General features: G+C 39.9%; 1 protein-coding gene across 6 annotated transcripts in view; it reads right to left on the reverse strand.

Annotated features, from left to right (window-relative positions):
- Window positions 1-21,845, reverse strand: part of LOC128733681 (ADP-ribosylation factor 6) — a 57,853-nt gene that overhangs the window by 7,577 nt on the left and 28,431 nt on the right. For 5 of the 6 annotated variants that reach the window (XM_053827437.1, XM_053827434.1, XM_053827439.1 and 2 more), the window contains 3 exons: window positions 2,443-2,564; window positions 2,158-2,313; window positions 1,883-2,029 (listed from right to left, as the gene is read on the reverse strand). In XM_053827437.1, coding sequence (XP_053683412.1) covers window positions 1,883-2,029; window positions 2,158-2,313; window positions 2,443-2,524 — 385 coding nt within the window. In that variant the 5' untranslated portion in view covers window positions 2,525-2,564. Of the gene's footprint in view, window positions 1-1,882; window positions 2,030-2,157; window positions 2,314-2,442; window positions 2,565-9,035; window positions 9,124-21,845 lie in introns of those variants that run through there. The other variant, XM_053827440.1, reaches the window with a different exon arrangement.

Below are 21,845 nucleotides of genomic sequence, written 5' to 3' on the forward strand. Positions count from 1 at the left end.
AGCTTTTGATATTTAGAGCATTTTTCACTCTGGCTGTTGTAAAGATTTTGTCAGCAATGTCTGTAACTAAACCTTGTGCCTTATTAGGCTCTGATATAATCTCCATACAACGTTACACTTCCGACCAGGGCCCGGCATCGTCGAAACAAATAAATGAAACTGACTTTCTCTTACCTTCGTTTCATACATGAAATGACTTGCTTCATTTGTTGAGCAGAACGTTTCAAGCAAGCTTCAGTTAAAGTTGGTGGCTGTTTCAATTGACGACGGCAGAAAGTCAGAAAGTCAAATTTAATACATTTGCATTCAAAGTTGCTGGCCTTTTTCTGAATTGATTTGATAGAAAAGTACAAATGAAAAGTTGAAACCGATAGTCATGATGAAGTGAAACCCGTTTCGCTGACGCTGACTGAAGCCATCAGTTTGAAACTAAAGCGGTGCTGCTTCTGTTGAAACCGGAGCCTCACTGCTTCATTGTTGGGTGACGCTATGCAATTGAAGGTGACGTTGTCGGGCCCTGCGTCCGCCATTGACAATCTGACAATGAGGTGACTCTCATTCAGTATATGATGAGGAAGGACCTAGCGTTCATAATGGTTTCATGTTCTATACCGAAGGGTCAAAAATACGTATCAGAACAGCTGTTGGCGTATACGACCCCAGAAATAAAATATCTGTAGGTATGGAATATAGACAGCTTACGGCAGCTTACGGCAACTAAGTTAGGCAAATCTGTATTAGCTTCCTGATCGTTACGGTGTAAAGAAGAATAAACTTGCAGGCGGACTAACCAGATATAGCTCTAACTCGTCATTTACTAGTCCAGATGCATTCTGCAAATGTGCACCATCGAATTATGTTACTCTGCATCACAAGTATGCACTTGAAATTTACAGTTTTATGAGTATTTTTAATAATATGATTCAGTGATGGCCAATCCGCGTACCGCGGGCTGCATATGATGTGTTTCAATGACTTGGGGGAACTTATTTCAGTCGTGATACCTTGAGCATGTCGTGGATGCTTTCCGCAATAAACGCTGTGCTCAATTTTAGGATATGGCAGTTGAAGCCGTATACTTTGCATTGTGTTATGAGCGAAAATGGTCAGAAGTCACTGTTAATACAATTAATCCACAGATAGAGTAAAATTATTGTCTTTCACTTGAATTCATACCACCAAACTTGAAAATATCATTGTCCTAGTTTTCTAATAATTTTTAATACAAACAAACGATATTGTAGCGTAGAGATTCAAAAATCAGAAATACAACAAACGTAGTAAATGTCAAGGTAATTTAGATCCAACACAAATACCTACTAGGAGTTTAAACCAGATCTTCTAAATTCAACAAGGCAAAAGGTTAACTCTCCAGAGTATCCGAAAAATATATTTCTTCGGATCCTTACAACGCATAGAAATAATATGAACTAGAGTAAGTAGAACCAACTACTGCAGAAATCAAGAATATTGGAACCGTTTCGTAAATCTGCCGATGTCACTAAGTATGAGTGAGCCATCTGGGTGACACTAAAAGGGATAAATCAACATGATGGACTGCTTTAATTCTTACAAAAAGCATATAAAAGTCACGTAACATGTCCAGTACTCAAGGGAATATACCGTTCTTTGAAGATTTACACAACCGCAATTCGAAATATAAGGAAAATCAATATTCCCATCAACGTAAGTAAGCCATAAACCATTCGAATTTGATGCATACCCTGCTCGCAAGCGAGGGGGATATGTTACTCAACGAGCACTCAAAACAGTGCTCGAAAACTATCTTAGCAGGATGAAGCAAACATTTTCGGTGAGCCAGAATAATTTGCTGCCAGGGCATCCATCTAAAGACGCCAAGTGTCCCCGTCATTTCACTTACCTTCTGGTAGGTCTTGCTTATTGGCAAATATCAGTATGATGGCGTCCCGCATCTCTCGATCATTAATTATCCTATGTAGCTCTTGTCGCGCTTCGTCTATTCGATCCCGGTCCGCACAATCTACTACAAATATGAGTCCTTGCGTTCCTAAAATAAATAAAGGCCCAATCACAAATCAATGTTCTTTTTCCCGTATTTTAATCAACGAAAAACGATACCATAAAGCATATTACTGTGCATCGGCAACAATAAAACCTTCACGGCAGGATACCCACCTGTATAGTAGTGCCTCCACAATGGTCTAATTTTGTCCTGTCCACCAACGTCCCACACATTGAATTTGACATTCTTATACGTCACGGTTTCTACGTTGAAGCCGACTGTTGGAATTGTCGTTACCGATTGACCTAATTTTAGCTTATATAAAATAGCTACACCGCCGGGCAGGAGAAGCGAAATGGAAACGAGAAAAGCGAAAAGAAGACATTCATTGTTAAAAACGCATTGTTGTGGCAGACAAGTGATAGGAAGTCATTAGAGGACTGTGGCAGATAACTTACTAGTTTTGCCCGCGGCATCCAGTCCGAGCATCAGTATTCTCATTTCCTTGTTGCCAAATATTTTTGATAGCAGTTTCCCCATGTTGGCCCGGCTGCAGTTTGTACCCCTTTAGCAGGGGCCTCTGGAAGAAGAAAAACAAAAAAAACTAAATTAATTTTATTTGCAATTATAAAAGAGTCAAAAATTCTGTTTGAAAACTAAATACAGTCTAAATCAAGCCTTAGCCGTTCAACATAAAAAAAAACATTGAATCTAACAGGTTGTTCCAGCAAAATGGTATACTGCAGTATTTAGTTAACGATTCTAGCACGTATAGCACTTAAAAAGTTCCCCGAGCAAAGTAGTTACCACACACGAGTCAGATGATACAAATTAATGAGTGGATTTTAATTGCATCGCAAATAATCAAGGATTGCGAAACGGCTAGCAACTGCCAGCAATAATGCCGCCTCGAAAAACCAGCTGGAGGGAACTGAAACTAAACCAATAAAAAAAAGTCCACACAACACAGAGGCAGAGCATAGATAACGATCAATAATATTAATTTTAGCCCTAATTCTTATATGTATGTTCTTATGAACAACCGACCATCAATGTTATGAAAGACGGCACTTTTTGATTTTTCTCCACTAGGTTAGGGCACATGACCTATATTTGAAAGCTGGGGGTTTCCGGAAAACCTCGCAATTATTGCTTTGTGGTGATGGAACGATAATCGCTGTCATTTTAACTACGATAATGTTTACCAAGCCAAGCCAAGCCCGTATCGTACAAAGCTTGCTCTCCTTCATTGCCGGTGCGGTGCGGCATCAGTAAACTCTCAAAGGACAGTCTTATCGCACTGCTAGTTGCTCAAAGGTCATAATACCTAACCGATCACCGAATGACGTTGCGGTCACGTGCAGCGAGAGAACAACATCAGTTTGATTTTAAATCAATTATTATGACTCCCCTCTATCAATGCCCCGCCAACCAAGCTGATTGATTGCGGCTCTATCAATACTAGACGATGAGGATTTTTTGACATCAAACGGAAAAAATAAATTCTGTAGAATAGAGATCCGACCGAAATGAGATAGGCTTGTTGACGTTTTGAATTATAAATGGGATTTTTAGCAGAATTTCCCAAATATTAAATTTTTATACTAATTTTTACACTTTATATTTTTTATAACTAAACATTCATTACATTTTTTGGTAATTTCGAAGTAATAAAGAAAGTAAGTAGATGAGGTTGTACCTTTCCCATTATTCCCCTTTACTTTCAATTATCAACGACGAGCTGGACAAAATATCATTATCAACTTATGTAGAAACGATTCATTCAAACACCTGATAATCAATATTGTAGCAGAAGTTGCGTGCTTATGAAATCATTCCGAATACCGAAGCAAATGATCTTTATTATTCACTATTCGTAATGTCATAAAATAGAAACATAGCAATAAGTCAATCAATTCAATAAAGCCTAAATTGCCATCCAAGCGAATTGCCTGTACCTTTTTGAGCATGTACTGCCGTCGCGGCTCTGTATGTATGTATGTATAAGGAAAGCCCATAGAATATGGGCAAATTCTGCATGTCGCTTCTGTCAGGTTATTTGGCAAAATGAGTACACGACCTCCCTTATTCACATGCATAGTCAATGTCGTACTGATATTGATTATCGACAGTAGAAAGTTAGTAAACAGAAAGCATAAAGAGGCAACATACTTTCGCCTGTGCTCAGTATTGCTGAGTGAGTGCGAAAGTAAAACTGAGTAAACAGGCAACTAGGTAGTGTGAGAAATTAAATAAAAAACTAAAACTAAAAGTTGCATGCTTCGTTACAGTTTAGATACAGCGAAAAGCTGTGTGCTAAATTGGCTGATAAACAACTGATAAGAACGGTATCAGAACAGTAGCGGCTTGTAAGATGCAGCCTTAATCATGGTTATAGTTCAATGAACATTGGAACAGCCGAGAAACCAAATGACCTATCGTCACGCTATGTAAGCATCGATATTTTCAGAAACTACTTCGAAATGGCCGATAAACAAACATTGATTGATAAAACCATTTCAGTTAATTTCGATATGCACAAATGTTTTTTCGACCTTAGAGAGGTATAACAGGGAAATAGTTTTTTTTATTTCAATGCTATCCAAACGCTTTTCAATGTACTTAGATGTAAAAATAGTTTTGTAAAAAATCATAAACTTTTTTGATGAAATATTAATAGATATACCTACTACTTACTATTCAATTACTAAATTACTTTGAGATAATATGTTGCCCGGTCTAAAACGACAGGAAGTATTCAAAACAGTCTATTTTAAATAACAATAAATGATTAAATTTTAAATATTTTTTTGAATACTTTATTCCAAATGTTTGAGTTTAATTCAATTTTCTTGAACAGAGGTAATTTCAGCAAGGTCTAGTCAACTTTTCCATGAAATATTTTTTAAAAAAAATCATACTTCTCTGTAGGCTTAAGATAAAATTAGCAGAACAATATTCTAAAATAACATTTACGACTCAAATAAAGCTGAGCATAGAATAGTTTCATGCTGATTAAATGCTCTTCAATAAGTCCAAATTAGGTGATATTTATAAGCTCTAAAGCAGTCAGGCTTAACTTGTCTTTCTTGGGAAAGTGTAAATGCTAGATACGAAAAGTGAAAATTGAAAAACCAGAAAAGTTTTGATATAGGGTATGTTGCTACATCGTCGTAATTGCCTATTCCCGTCCTATCCAACACAAATTATTAAAAATATCAGCATTTTTATGACACACAATGCAAAACTGGTTATTCCCTAATATTTTAGTTAGTTGTCTATCATACGCGATCAATCAAAGTGAGCTGAGATCTTTTTAAATGCTTTTTATTATTAAAGAAGTCCTACCAGCCAAATTTCCTACGTTTTTTCGTGCGACGAAGAAGACAATGTCGACTAATCGTTTTAATTTCCGTCATTCATAAATGAAAATAACTCACGCAAGGCATTGTCGTTATTCTACAGCCAGGAAAACTTGCCTGACCTGCAGAAATTTTGCAGAATAACATTTGTCATGCCGTCCTACACAAATACAAGCGCTTTAGCTTCGTAAACATTGTTGTGATTTTTAGTTCGGTCGATGAAAAATCTTGATGGGCGGATTTTAAAACGGTACGACGAATTTTAGAAATAAAGTCAGTTGCGTAATTTCAATAATATGCTTTAATAGTCGCTTTTCTGTGATTTCAAAGTTCACGGATCGGAAGGTAAGTGTATTTTAGTCAAATCAGCACAAGAACTTTTGGAGTATTCATTAAATCCATCCAGCAAATAATAAAAATTAGCATGGTTTTACTTATTACGACGGGAATTAGAAAAATACCCTATAGGCCATGAAAAATATTAACTTAAGGCAGACAGGTCTCGAACATATAACTCTACGGTCAATATAGTTTAAAATTTAAATGAACAAAAGTGGTCCCAGGTTGCCGCCTTGCGGCACATCAGATTTATCCGGGAACGAGGACGATTACTTCGAGGCAAACTTCACTTGCAAGACTCAATCGCACAAATAAAAGCGAAACCACGTGAACAACTATTGCGGAACCCTTTGAGCAGTAGGGGAGTGTCGTCGTGGTTGAGCCACGTTTTGGAATTCGCCCATAACTTTCGTTTCAAAAGGAATTTTGGAAATCTAAATACATCGTTGCAAAGGTCTAAGAATAAGGTATATTTCCGGAAAGTTTTGAACTGGTTGCTTGAAAAATAAAAAAGTTACAGGCATTTACGTGAAGACAAAAAATGTTGTCATAGTCGGGCCATGTTGTACAGGTTGGGCCACCGCAGAAAATCTAAGACATACGTATTGAAATTCTATATAAAGACACGAAAAGAATGAATTCCTTGAACAACTGCTCATATAGGTATAAATACCGTATTTTTAATTGCATTTTTGCGAAATTTTGGCGATCTTGTAAAATCAATATTGCTACAATCGCCTTTTCCACCTGTGCACTACTACAATGAAAAAACAACGCCAATCTAGGTTTTTATCGTATTAATTTTGCTTTATTTCATCACAGTTTACGAGACCGATATTCTCTAGCGATTATTGCGCTTTTACGCTTAAAATTATGGTGGCCCAACCATGACTACTCAAGTGGCCCGACCTTTACAAATGGCGCTTTACTAGTATTTCACCTTAGCCTTCCCAAACACCTTACTGAAGGGGAATTTTCTATAGTCTTCGTGTGCAGCACAACACACTTCATACATTTTCAAAATTTATCTCGATAATTGCATGTCATGAATCATTTCTTAAAGAAAAGTTTATTGCACCTGGAAAACTTTTTTGGTAAGATTTAGTCACTGAACTCAGTACGGGTGTTATGAATACACGATTGAAACTCACAATATTGTGAAAAGTTAGCTATCACAGTAAGAAGTTTTACAATGGTTGTATCATAGATATCATGAGTTACTAAAACTGTAAAATCGTGATGGCCCGTCCATAACAGTGGCCCGACGATAACGACAATACCCTATGCGATGATTGATGCGATCGAACGTAGCTTCCAGGTCAGTGCATATCACTAGTGCATATTACGTTCAATTTCAGTAATGAAGTAGGAAGTGAAGTCTGGAAGGTTCGTCGCATTAATCGTGTCAGCTCTGAGGCGCCATTACTGAATGAAATTGAAGCAGCGAAGGCATGAAATCCAACAGAACACCAGGAATAGACTGCATTTCAGCCGAGATGCTTAATGCTGACCTACCTTCATCAGCACGACTGATGCATCAACTATTCAGCAACTTTTCCGGTGGACTAAATACAGGGCATATTTGTCAAAGTCTTCACGTTGCTCTGTATTGCTCTTAAAGTTCTCTGTAAGGTAATCCTTAATCAGATACAGCAGAAGATCGACGCGACTCCCCGGCGGCAGCAGGCTGAACTCTGTGCTGGCCGACAGGGCTGTCATTCGCTCACACTATGCGCCCAATGTTCCAATATTATGCCTTGTCGCACAGAGCGATTCAGCAACACACCTCTACAGCTAATATGCACACAGCGTACGAGCGAAAGCGGAGTGGGAGCGAACGACAGCACTCGGTGAAAATCGCCCAGTGAGTGACAAACAGCACTTGGTGCTGCCCTTTGCCACACTCCGTGCGGAATTGCGCAAAAAAATTGTTTTGTATTTACAAATTTTCTGCCCTTTTAAAAGTGAAAATACACGCTGCACTGAACAACTAATATGGTCTATGTTAAGTTAGTACGGATCAGGCACCGCAACAGTAAAAATGTTTTTTTCAATCACACCACTTCAACTGACCCAGCGCAGGGTGTACAATCCAGCCGCGCAGAGTGCGGCTCTTGGTGTGGTAAAGCACGCAGCAAATTTATCACTTTGCGTTTGCGACTGCCTTTCCTTGGTGCGCATAAAACACGAAAGAGCGTGTTTAGCAAAAGAGACACTGAAGGGAATTTGTGGGCGAACACACACCGCATGGCGAGTGTTGTGCTGTTTAAGAATGTGTGTCTTTTGGTCTGCGCTGCGGTTTATGCCACCTCTGTTGGCCGATCATCTGCACAGAAAGAAATCCGATTCCGATACTATGAATATAATCATAAAATCATGAACTTTGAATTGCTGTCAAATCATGACTGAACTGCCATATCAAGCAGCGCAAAATCATGAATAATAGTTCATGATTTTGTGTTGTGTTGTACTGCAAGAAGCTCGTGATATCATGATTATTATTCACGGTGTATTTTCATGAAGCATATACTAGGAACCTGAAATCATGAGTCATTGTGCTCATTTTAAAGATTGAATTTCTATCCGTGTGTAAACCATATGTAACCAAATGGAAAAGGAAAATTTTCTCGCAGAATTTTGAAAAAAGTTCTAAAGACTGGCATAGAGCAAAGCAAATCTATAGAATATCACATGGAATCGGAAGTTTTTTGGATCAAAATAATACTAAATACCAAATTAATGAAATAGTTTTTCCATATTTCTAAGGCTACGTCTTTTGGGGCAAAGAAAAACTAAATTAAACCAATTTGTGTGCTTTGCTCAGAAATGAAGCATATTTCAGTGAATGCGTTTTGCATCGACAGAAAAAAATTTTTCGTCAAACGGCAGCAAGTCTGGTGAATATGGCGTGTGAGGTAAAACTTCCACTCTTTATTCTCCAACTAATTTTTGAGCAATATGGCAACAAGTGAGCGTTTTAATAATGCAAAATTCCAGACTTATATCTAGCTGCATATTCCGGCCGTTTTTCTGTCAATACTGGCTTCATTTGGCCTGACTTAAGTTCAGTTGCTCATTCCTTTCTGATCCTTCCAAATCTGCAGTTTTTCCTTGGATCTGTTTATATTCAGAAATTATTACCCAACTACGTTTTTGAACATACAATTGTCAAAAAATTCATACACTATAGTGCTCCGTATGCAATTCAGTTTAATACCGTCACACTGTATCTTCTTATATAATGCTATAACCTCCAGAACAATATATGTATTGAGGCTTGTACAAAGCCAGCCTCATATGTAAACAAACATAAACATAAATACATAACGGAACAGAAACCGATAGCTTACACGGCGGTTTTATTTTTGTTTTCGGTGGAAACCGAAACAGGTGGTCACCAATAATAGATTACAGAACCTTGAACCTTCCGGTTCGATTTGATATCACAACAATGTCGATTGGTATTCTCCGTAGCCTTGCACAGCACGTTCTGGAACCGTTGGGCATTGCTTATGTGCCTCCCTTTCTTATCAGTGGCACACTGCACTGTTAATTTTTTACACATCACATAAATACAAATAGCAATATGAGCTCAGAATGAATCAAGTGACTTTTCCACCGGACAACCGATTCACTACTGGTGGAGCGTATATAAGAAAGCGAACGATTGGACTTTCTTATCAATGTCCAAATATAATAAGGCATACGTGGTCGGTGAATTTTTTTTACAGCCGCAGGCTGACTGCGGCAGCACTTTTGCTAGCTACAGGTTATGTCGCGAGACCATGTTTTCATCAGTATGTATGTGGAAATTATGGTGGAAAATTCACGATTACATCAGTTACCATCGAGCGAGCGAGCGCCATATACAAACGCTTACGCATCCGAAGGCGCTACGAGCAAAAGCATATCTTGTTCGTAGCGCTTGCTCATTACGTCATGAGATAACGAATAGACATGGTACGCACATGTGTTTGATTTGCCAACTAAAGCTGTACGTAGCGCAAATGGATTTTTTTTTTCAGACAGATTATGTTGCTTGCAATGTTTTGGAATTTGGCTGCTAATAACTTGTGGTTAATATCAATGTTTCGAAATTCAAAGTTGTAAGCATAGTTAAAAGTAAATACACTGAAATTAGGAATTAAACTATGTAATTGCAAATTATTTTTGAGTGAATCATTCGATTCTATTCGAATAATTTAATTCTACTCGTGACAAATATATTTGTTAATCCTTCTACTGATACGAGCTTTGCGGTTTCTAATTGTAACTTTCTTCAATAGAGGAAGTTTACTATTTTTAATATATTAACACGGTTAGAAAGATTGTTGATAACACAAATAAGAAATACACAATTGCAACTAGCATGAAAGCTGCATCTTCCCACTCCCGATGCAATTGCACCAAATGCACTACATTCACAATTCCAAAAGAGCCCATCAGCCCGGCCCGGCATTCTGGTCCCAATGCGTTTCCTCGGTTTGCTGTTCTCCATCTTCGTAACAATAGGCTGAACGGTCAATCGTCTTCCCAACGGCTCAATTGTATCCGTATGTTTATATGTTTCACTTCGCCTTCCCGCTGTTGCTGCTTTATATTGTTACGTCAATCAAAGAAAATAATCAAATTTCCGCCTGGCTATACATTTGCTCGCCTAAAGCAGTGGTAAAGCGTGTAGAACTAAACGAATTCACTATTGCTGTACATACTACATATGTTGGAGGAAACAGAGGTCGAATGTCTGATAAACGGATATAACCACACAGTTGTTCCAGATCCCGAAACAGAACGGCCTGTAGATCGAAGAGGAAATATACACCTCGAGGTATTATTAAAATCTAACTATATGGGGCTCTATAAATATCTAAAGTTAAATTTCTAAGTGGGGTTCAAATTTTTTAGAATGTTTAGGAATTAATTTATAGAAAACTAGCTGACCCGACAAACTTCGTATTGCCACAAATTAACCTGTGTTGTACATAAATCATGAATCTCGGATGATCTTTGTCACAATCTCGAGTTTTGCAAGCCCCCCAGTGGGCGGCGCTTCCGACGGCGGGTCACCGGCAACACTCGCGACCGTCTCGTCCTGAATGATCTAGTGTTACTATAGATAGTTTTTGTGGTCTTGTATTGACTAATGTTTTATGGAAGAGTCTCGAATTTCTCGAGTTCGATTAGTTTTTGAGTTTCGCAAAAATTTCTGTTTTATTTGTATGAGAGTCCATATCCCCCTACCACAGGGGTGAGAGGTCTCTATCGTAAAATAAATTCAAGGCTCCAAAATCTCCCACATGCCAAATTTGGTTCCATTTGCTTGATTAGTTCTCAAGTTATAAGGAAATTTGAATTTCATTTGTATGGGAGTTCCCCTCTTAAAAGGGGAAGGGGTCGTAATTCACCAAAGAAAAAAATTCTGCTATCTAAAACTCTCACATGCCAAATTTGGTTCCATTTGATTCATTAGTTCTCGAGATAAGAGGAAATTTGCATTTCATTTGTATGGAAGTCCACCCTCTTAAAGAGGAGATGGGCCATAACTCGCTTTCTAAAGAAGAGAGGGGTCTCAATTCACCATAGAAAAAAATCTTGCGTCCAAAACCACTTACATGTCAAATTTGGTTTCATTTGCTTGATTAGTGCTCGAGTTATGAGGAAATTTGTTTTTCATTTGTATAGGAGCCCCCCCCCCCCTCTTAAAGTGGGGAAATCCATAGAAAATATTCTTGCCTACAAAAACACCCACATGATAAATTTGGTTCCATTTGCTTGATTAGTTCTAGAGTTATGAGGAAATTTGTATTTCGTTTGTATGAGATCCCCCCCTCTTAAAAAAGGAAGGAATCCTAATTCATCATAGAAAAAATGGTTGCCTCCAAAAACACCCACATGCCAAATATGGTTCCATTTGCTTGATTAGTTCTCGAATTATGAGGAAATTTGTATTTCATTTGTGTAGAAGCACCCACTCTTAAAGTGGGTAGGGGTCCCAATTCATCATAGAAAAAATTTTTGTCTCCAAAAACACCCACATGTCAAATTTGGTTCCATTTGCTTGATTAGTTCTCGAGTTATGAGGAAATTTGTATTTCGTTTGTATAGGAGCCCCCCCTCTTAAAGTGGGGAGGGATTCTAATTCACCATAGAAAATATTCATGCCCTAGAAAACTTTCACATGCCAAATTTGGTTCCATTTGCTTGATTAATTCTCGAGTTATGAGGAAATTTGCATTTAATTTGTATAGGAGCCCCCCTTCCTAAAGTGGGGAGGGGTCCCAATTCATCATAGAAAAAAAATTTGTCTCCAAAAACACCCACGTGCCAAATTTTGTTCCATTTGCTTGATTAGTTCTCGAGTTATGAGGAAATTTGTATTTCGTTTGTACAGGAGCCCCCCCTTTTAAAGTGGGGAGGGGTCCTTATTTACCATAGAAAAAATTTGTCTCCAAAAACACCCACATGCCAAATTTGGTTCCATTTGCTTAATTACTTCTCGAGTTATGAGGAAAATTGTGTTTCTTTGGTACAGGAGCTCCCCCTCTTAAAGTGGGGAGGGGTCCTAATTTACTATAGAAAATATTCTTGCCCTCGAAAACCTTCACATGCCAAATTTGGTTCCATTTGCTTGATTAGTTCTCGAGTTATGAGGAAATTTGTATGGAAGCCCCCCCTTTTAAAGAGGAGAGGAGTTATAATTCCCCTTATAAAGAGGGGAGGGGTCTCAATTTACCATAGAATAAATTCTTGTCACCGAAAACACCCACATGCCAAATTTTGTTCTATTTGCTTGATTAGTTGTCGAGTTATGTAGAAATTTGTGTTTCATTTGTATGGGAGCCCCCCCTCTTAGTGGGGGAGGGGTTTCTAACCATCACTAAAACCTTTCCTGGCCCCAAAAAACCTCTACATGCATATTTTCATGCCGATTGGTTCAGTAGTTTTCGATTCTATAAGGAACATACGGATAGACAGACAGACAGACAGACAGAAATCCTTCTTTATAGGTATAGATATTCCAAAAATAAAACTTTATTTCAATAATATGCTTGCATTGTATAATTTTTGGCAACCGGAATTACAAATAAATAAGCTCTCTTCGAAACATTTCGAGGAACGTGCTGCTCGAGCCTCTACTGCTGATAAAAACGAACGTTTCTGTAGGATACGTTCTCAATTATTGTTGTTTTTTCTAGTTTGCAATTAAAGTTAAAGCCGTTTAGCGAAATAAATACTTGAAGTAAAAAATTGAATCTTAATTAAGGCTGGAATAAGATCTTTTCAGTTTCATCCGTTCCCTGGTATTTTCAGTTTCTAACATTGGTCTGTTCAGTTTCTAGGCATTGTTAGTCCTCAGTTTTCCTATTCGCGTTGACTTTAGTTTCTTTTCGCGAGTTGTGTATGATTTGTTTTCTTTGGATTTTTGATTTCACGCTGTCTTTTACTCTCTTATTATCTTTACGCTGTTCTTCACTTAAACCCATTTTTTCATTCTCCGCACCAGGCAACTTTTCACGATATATTTTTAATTTTCTGGTTTTTAAGCTATTGCCACATTTTTCTCGCGTATATGCGTTTGACCCGTGTTTTCTGTAACTCGGTACTCTTTTTTGTTTTCGGCATCTTGTTGGTATCCTTTAATTTTACTATATGTCTTTCGATGATAAGTACATATTTCGGTCTAACGTGACTTTTTCAGTATCTAACTAACTTAGACTGTTTGTGGTATAGCAGCCTGGTCTCCTATTTAAACTGAATAGGTAGACGACAAAAAAAATCAAACTGGCCCCAAAAGAAAATCTAAGGTAAGTTAACCTTTAGTGGACCCTCTATAATGGAACCAGTATCGGCGTTTATTAGCTTATACTTCTACGCTTCTATAGCTTTTACGAGGATATATGACAGTTCAGTTCAGTTTATAAAATTTTAACTGAATTTAATGATTAATGCCTTAAAATCGAACTAAAATACACTAGAATTCCTATAATGGACCCGGTCATCTTATTGTAAACCCCAAGGGTCCATAAAACGAAAACGCTAACTTAATTAAAGATTTTCCTGAGAAATAATTATTCTTGCAGTAGAAAGGCCAGGTCACACCGTTAGGTGGACTAATTCGGGTTTTTTTTTTGTTGTCCCTGAGTTATGTTCCTCAGTAAATAACGGATGTTGTCTTCTTTGTGAATGTATTGTCTGGTCGAGTAAGAAGCTAAGTGTTAAACGACAAATTGAGTTCAACTGTAGTTTAATGCTGATCTACCATAAAATCTAATGTAAATTTCGTACGATTTCGCAAAAAAAATTTTAAACGAAATAACGCGAAATCTCGCACAGCCTTAGTTTTTTCCTTTCCAGCATTGAATAGGCACCAAATAACACAGTGTGTATCAAGCACGGAATACACCAGGGAACTCTTCCGCAGCCTGTTTCTTAGAATGAGGCCGTTGCAGAAAACCTTTGTTGGCGACTACCAGTGCAATTTTTTAGAGGGATGCTCCGTGACGGATCAAATGTTTACCTTGCGACAAACCCTCGATAAATTCCGGGGATTCAACTTGCAAACTCGCCATTTGTTAATAGCTTTCAAGGCAGCGTAAGATTCAGTTAAACGAAATGAGGTGTGGCAGATTATGCTTGAACATGGTTTTCCAACAAAACTGAATAGACTGATACGTGCTACCCTTGATGGCTCAAAATCAAGCGTCAGGATAACCGGTGAGATATCGGACTCATTTGTGACTTTAAATCAGTGATGGCCAAACTGCGGCCCTTCAAGATGTTTTATGCGGCCCGCGGACTGATTTGAGAGATGGTGCACTTATGAGTAATTTTTTTGATGACACAGGGGTCACTCAAATCAGCCGTAATTCCTCGTGCATTTAGTAGTTCCGAATAATTTCCGGTTTAAATCTTGTGGTAATTCCCAGAAAATGGTTTTTATTGCCACATATTTTGCATTTTGTTATGCGCGGAAATGGCCAGAGGAATTTGCGGCCCGCGACATCATGGGGCGATCTCATTTGGCCCGCACCATGCCTATGCCTGGGCACCACTGCTTTAAATGGTTTGAAGCAAGGTAACGGACTATCGAATTTGTTGTTTTACAATGTATTCGAAAGGCAAGCGTACAGAGAAGCATCTCATATGCTCCTAAGGTTTGTCGACGACAGCTATATTGTTGGTGTTATCGTATACGCATCTTAAGGAGGAAGTGGTCGACGAATTTGTTTACCTTGGTACGTTAGGGACATGTGACAACGATGTGAGCCGTGAAGTAAAAAGGCGGATAGCGGCTGCCAACCGGGCCCTTTACGGATTATGTAGCCAGCTGAGTCCCGTAGCCTGCAACTCCGTACGAAAGTCGCGCTTTATAAGACGCTAATTCTCCCGGTGGTACTCCACGGCAACGAAGCGTGCGCGTTGAAAGATAGCAACCGACGAGCTCTTTTGAGCGGCATTTTTGAGCGTAAAAAATCTTGGTGGTATATTAGACGAAGGAGAGCGCATAAGCCATGAAATATACCAAGTATACAAAGAAGCGAATAATGTGAAGCGACTAAAACACGGCAGGCTACAATGGGCTGGCCACGTAGCAAGGATGCTGGATGAGAGACCAGCAAAACCAATATTTAGCAGAGAATCCGATAGAGACCGACGATTTCAAGGCAGACCCCGTACCCATTGGATGAACGCTATTGACGCAGATGCTTGAGCAGCCGGAGCGGCAGCCCAACACCAAGAAATAGGGAGACGGCTGCTGAATTCGGCATGAATTCGATAAGCGGATTGTCGGAGAAAAAGTAAAGTAATTCCGCTATCTTCAATATAAGGATCAAGCAGTCGATTAGCCTTGGCAATTCTTTTGTTGTAGTGTGGCTTAAATGTGAGTAAAATATCCAAAGTAACACCCAACTCACAAACTACGACTTACTCTAGTTACCGTCTAAAATGATATAATTGAAGGAAATCCAATGTTGCGAATCGAGTGAAAAGTCTGCTCTCACGGGAGAAGTATGAGGAGCATAGCATCCAACGATTATGCCACTGGTGCAAGCGTACGACAAACAATAACCGATGCTGTGTGCTTACTTTCTGCTACCTACACAATCGCCAACGCTCAGTCTCGTAACGTCTTTCTGCACAACGCGCTCACGAGGCAAACAACTTGTGAGCAGCCAGCAGCCCGTGAAGGCTAAAGGTACGCTGGGATACAGGTTTCGTGTTACTTTTTCTTTTTTTCATCTTGCGCGATCAGACGACCCAGCGACAGTCAGACAGTGGGGTGGCAGAAGCATGAAGGTGTTGAGTCTGTTCAAGCGTCGGCCGAAGCTTTCGATTCAACAATGGACGATGTGACTGACATTAAGTAGATACAAAGTAGTTGCCGGAGCAGTTTTACTTGCCACATCACGGTTCATGGCTGTTTCTGAGGAGGTAGAGAATAAGAAGGTGGACGGATTCGCCAAAAGGTTCTTGATTTGGTAGGCCGTTTATGGGTGCGGCATGATGAGCCAGTCATACATCACCCCGGGTACAATCAACGGCAAAATCTACCAGACCAATGCCTTCAGAAGCACCTGCTGCCCTTTTGGCGATCACACGGAGGCAAGATGCTGTTTTGGCTGGATTTGGCATCCTGCCACTACGCGCAAGCAATGTTGGGCTGGTACAAAGATTACAATATTGTTTTTGTATCAAAAGGCGTCAACCCGCCGAATTTGCCAGAACTTTGCCTGTCTACGGAGTTTTGGATCATCATGAACTTTCCAACGCTGAAGCCAAACGGATTGGACTTATCATTAGTGTATCGAAAAGAAAATACATGAAAGGAAGAGGTTCTAGAGAAGTGAATGCTGACCTCCCTCCCCGGATTCATTTAGACGGTGATGAAATCGAGGTGGTAGAAGAGTTCGTGTATCTGGGCTCACTGGTTACCGCAGACAACGACACCAGCAGAGAAAATCAAAGATGCATTATGGCAGGAAATCGTGCCTACTTTGGACTCCGTAGGACGCTGCGATCGAACAAAATTCGCCACCGCACGAAGTTAACAATCTGCAAGACGCTGATTAGACCGGTAGTCCTTTACGGCCATGAGACATGGACTCGTGGAGGACCAACGCGCCCTTAGTGTTTTCGAACGGACGGTGTTGCGCACCATCTACGGCGGAGTGCAGATGGAAGACGGAACGTGGAGGAGGCGAATGAACCATGAATTGCAACAGCTGCTTAGGGAACCACCCATCGCTCACACCACAAAAATTGGTCGCCTGCGATGGGCTGGGCTTGTCGTGAGGATGTCGGACGACTGCCCGGTTAAAAAAGTTCTCAATAACGATCCGACTGGAACGAGATGGCGGGGCGCGCAGCGAGCAAGATGGATCGATCAAGTAGAAGGCGACCTGCGGACCCTACGTAGACTACGTGGCTGGCGAATTGCGACCATGGACCGAGTGGAATGGAGACGACTTCTTCGTACAGCAGAGGAAACCACGGCCTGGAGCTGATTAAGTAAGTACGTAAGTAACTTTCCAACGCTCCACTCCCTCACCAAATATTTGTCTCTAGCAATCAAAGCCAAAGGTAATCGCAAGGTAATGCAAAGTTAATTATAAAAAAGAATTCCTGGTGCTTAGAAATCTTTAAGACATGAATGACTTTATCGATTGCTTTTTTATCGACTGGATAAAGGATCATAACACTAGCTAGTTCTATCGCACTGACCGAGTAGATCACAGTCTATCTTCTCGGCGGTAGAAATGAGCAGTCATACAAAAATAATATCGTCGCATAAGAAGTGTGTGGTGCGTATAGAGAAATGATAGAATTTTGAGAGTATAACAAAATTAGGTATTAGCCTACCTTATATAACAGGCGGCAGTAGTTTAGTGGGTATCAACCGAAAGAGTGTCTGTATCGAAATTTTCCAGTTCATCCAATTAATCATTCTTTGTATCAGACACTTCCTCCTTTTCCAAAAACAAGTTGTCGGTTTGACCGTGTAAAGTCATATACGAGGAAATACAAAGAAAAAAAACTAGCTCGCGATTATACCGTACTGTAACAGCTGGCTGCGAAGTTCATAAAAACAAAAGTTCAAATTTTGAAAACACAATGTAGCACCTAGGCATTGATAGGCGTTGTAGAGCTAGCGCCCTAAAAGTTAGTCAGTTTTAAATCTTTATTTGTACAGCTTACTACTGCAGAAAATTATACCATTATTTCTAAAGCTAAATTCTAAATTAATTCTTTCCACAATGTACTTCAAAAATTTAATCATTCTGTAAAATACACTGATTTATTGGTCGGTTCTGCATGGACCTGATCACTCAACAGCATTTTAAGCAACATCAACGAAATGAATGAATGAATCACTCAATTTGGTAATTTCTTTATCCTGTTCCGACATTTCATCAGACATGTTGCTTAAAATTTCTCCATTCAAGCGAAAGTTCAGAAAGTAAAAGTTTCAGCATACGCACATTCACATTTTCGCGTGCAGCTTTTCGAACGATTCTACACATTCAGCAAACTGGTTTCGATTTTATCTAGGAACCAAGAATGTATGCTTTAGTGCACCGCCGACAAGTTCCGACTATGCACTTAAAATAGACAATATTTTTCAATATTTGTATGCAATATGTGAATCTCCCAAAATACCCCATTGGACTCAAAATGTGGCCCTTCACGGTTGATTTCAACTGTCGTCGGCAATCAACGATCAGTCAAGGCTGGGAACATTCGCAACGGATCAACGATCGGAGATAGCTCAACACTAGTGTCGCAGTGCCAAAATAACCTACATAATCAGCCTCTCGCATGCGAGAGACGATGTTTACAAGTCTACATATATAGGCCCCCCCCGTGTTAGAGATTAGCATGTGCATGCCCGGAATGTTGGCCGATGATCGTGAACTCGCGGTTAAACCGGTTTTGATCATTCCTAGGGATCTTCCACCACTCACTCAGTCCAATCCACTCTCGCGTTCGAGAAAAACGGTACCCGGGTCTTGGGGCTGGCATGGAATGCTCGAAACGAAACCAGCACTTGATTTGTTTTTGTTCGTTCTTCTTTTGCGTTGGATTTCGAGATAGTAATTTTGCGCCCATGCGTGTCGCGGTGTGAGTGCAGCTGCCGTTGTAAACGGTCGGAAAACACGTATCAAATTCGCAACATTATTGGTTGAAATTCAAATCCCTGCTAAAAGTGGACTGTAATAGCTTCATTTTACATCGTGCATTTTTCCCAAGGGTTTAAAATAAATAAAAATGCTGTGGATTTAACTGTAAAAAAAACCATTCACACAACAAACACCTTCATTCCCGCACGCATTTCTGTAAGCTCATGCCCTTACATTGTAAGCGATACATGAAACCACAGGAGCAGGTAAAACACATACTTTCCCGTACCATTGCGTGACCGATTGACTGCGAATTGACGAGATAATCGATATATTTATAACTCGAACGGATCGCGTTTCAATTGCTCATTTATCCGTAAGCCTCTCTCAATCGTACTGCATGTGTAATGAAGTGTAAGTTAACCGCATTTTTAACGTAGGTCTACATCTTTATTGTTTACAATAATGGCCAACCGGTGGAAATGTAAGTTTGCTAATAATACTGATACTATTGAATATAATTCAGCCGTTTTGACCAAATACAAAATGCATAAAAAACCATCCACCATCAGCGACCTAAAAAACCCAATTTAATCCATCTCGATTCTAGCTGTTCAAATGCTACGGAACGGCGCGCAAGCTATAAGGACTACGGAATTCAGCTAAGACGCGAAGAATGAACTGAAGATTACTTCAAGATTTGACAATGTGACTGTTATGCTCTCGATAATTCAATCCGGGTCTTGCACAACCATATCTACGTATTAATTTCCTAACCTTTTTTTCTTGCAAACGTGATTACTGAGCATTTCACTATGCTAACCACCAGTCGTGAGACTTATCGATGACTCTTATGTTGACTTATTGTAAAAAATTGTAAGGTCATCGGCATACAAAAGCTTGCAACCTTCCGGTAAACATTGGCACACGTCTTTGAAAATTATGGCAAACAGTAATGGCCCTAAATGACTGCCTTGCAGGACCCCTGAATGATTGAGGAATTCTACTGATTCTATTGAGCCCAATTTGACGCACAGTCGACGATCAGTCAGGTACGACTTGAGTCAGCTGATAAGGTTTGATTACACACCCAGACAGTTAAGTTTGAGGCCAGTGTGGTAGACAATCGACCAGTAACCTCATTGAAGGATAAAGGGTCATACAGAGACATACTGTCAACATAATTAAACTAGCAAGCAGGGTAGAAGACCTCCTCTCCGTCAGCAACCACAGGACCGAGACGACTATGGTGAGCGTTGGCTGCAGTGGGCACCACTGCGTTGAAGTGATCGGAGGCTATTCTGACAGACAAAAAAAAAACTCCTCAAGTCTCGGACAACTTGGAGTTCGAAGAAAATAAACATTCCTAGCAAACACCACTTAGTCCAAATCTTATTAATAATTTCAGAAGGCATCGGATTAAGTCTTGATCTTCAACTAAGTTGTTTATCGTATAATAAATTTTTATCAAATAAAAAAAATCGCATAGTGCTTTTATCCCTCGCGCGATATTATTTAGCTGCATGTTAAGAAAATGAGCCTATGATACTGCAATATAGTTCATTGGAACCAACATCATTGAGAACACACTCTCAAAAGCGAATTAAAATTAAACCGCACAAAATCGATTACACCGGAGAGTACAATCAGGAACGCCCTCGTCGTACACCGTCTGTTCTACGTACCAGTTCAATTGAGTGTAAAAAAGGCAAACCCATCCGTTTGATACGAACATTAGATTTGCGGTTTTTGGTCATTTCCAACCTACATAGATACAAATGCATTTCCATTTAAACGGCGCTACTGTACTGAACGTTCTGTGATATCGATCGGGGGCCGATACCTATATACGACGAGAAAGGAAGACTAAACGAGTCAATATTGCATCCATTACACAAAAGAATACATAAACTGTCTCTAAGTTCCGAGCGTGCACTTCTAGAGCAATCATGGGCCAGGTAGTAGATTAAGAGTTCATGTTAGCAACTCATCGCAAACTTACCGCTCAAACCACAACCGAGCATAAACAACACGGACAACTTTCCCGCACTAATCTGCATTTGAAAGACCGCTCATCTACCGCTCTGAGGAGATGCAGCCCGGAACTTTACCGAAACGGCTACTTTACACCTTACTGCTGCGAATCGATTGTTAACCGAGTGCTGGTAACGGTACTCTCACGAAATAATAACATCCCGAAGAAAGCTTACTCTTGGTTAAGACGCATTCCGACCGAAAAAAAAACCAGACGCTTAGCGAACAAAATACATAGTAAACAATTGAAATTTTCCCGCAATCGCCCGGCACGCCACGACGCCGCGTTACGCCACAGCATGCAATTTTCTCCATCATTAACAGTAGGGTGAAAAAACTTATTATTGGCATCATTCAAGGTGCTTGGCTGTATCATGGATCAGATCAATCCACAAACCAAACCAACGGCTACCAGCCGAATGCATTGGGAATCGTTTTGTCGACAACCGGAACGCAGCAAATTATCCTCGAAGCATCGCAAAACCTGAATCATGCTGTCAGCCACATGTGGGACAGTGGTCATTCGCCCACAAGTGGAACCCGTACCTTCCGTACCTGACATGGTTATCCATTTGGCAAGGTAGTGCCTAGCTAGATGATGAATATAAAGCGTTCAAGTGGAGGATGTTCGTGAGAATTTCAGCCTGGCACCATCACATCGCTCTCGAATGCCATCATGCTGAAGCACTGCTGATGATGACGATGATGATGACGATGATCGGCTCCGTGTGCGGCGCTATAATTGTGTGTACATACAAACCTATGGCAATCTCGAGAGCCGTGAGCTCCGTCATCAGTGGTATTAGCATCAGCCGCAGCAGCAGCAGCAGAGCCAGACCAGATGATTCATCTTCTCGAAAGTGGACCGGCTTGATTTTATATCTGTGCCTTTCATCAAACGGTGTTTGTATTGGCTTGGTGTATGTGCCCAAGTGTGCACTGTGCAGCCACAAGAATTTGGGCTCCCGTGAAGAAACAACTCGAACTGATTAAATGTCGACGCAG

Source organism: Sabethes cyaneus, chromosome 2 (genome assembly GCF_943734655.1).
Source record: "Sabethes cyaneus chromosome 2, idSabCyanKW18_F2, whole genome shotgun sequence".
NCBI lineage: Eukaryota > Metazoa > Arthropoda > Insecta > Diptera > Culicidae > Sabethes > Sabethes cyaneus.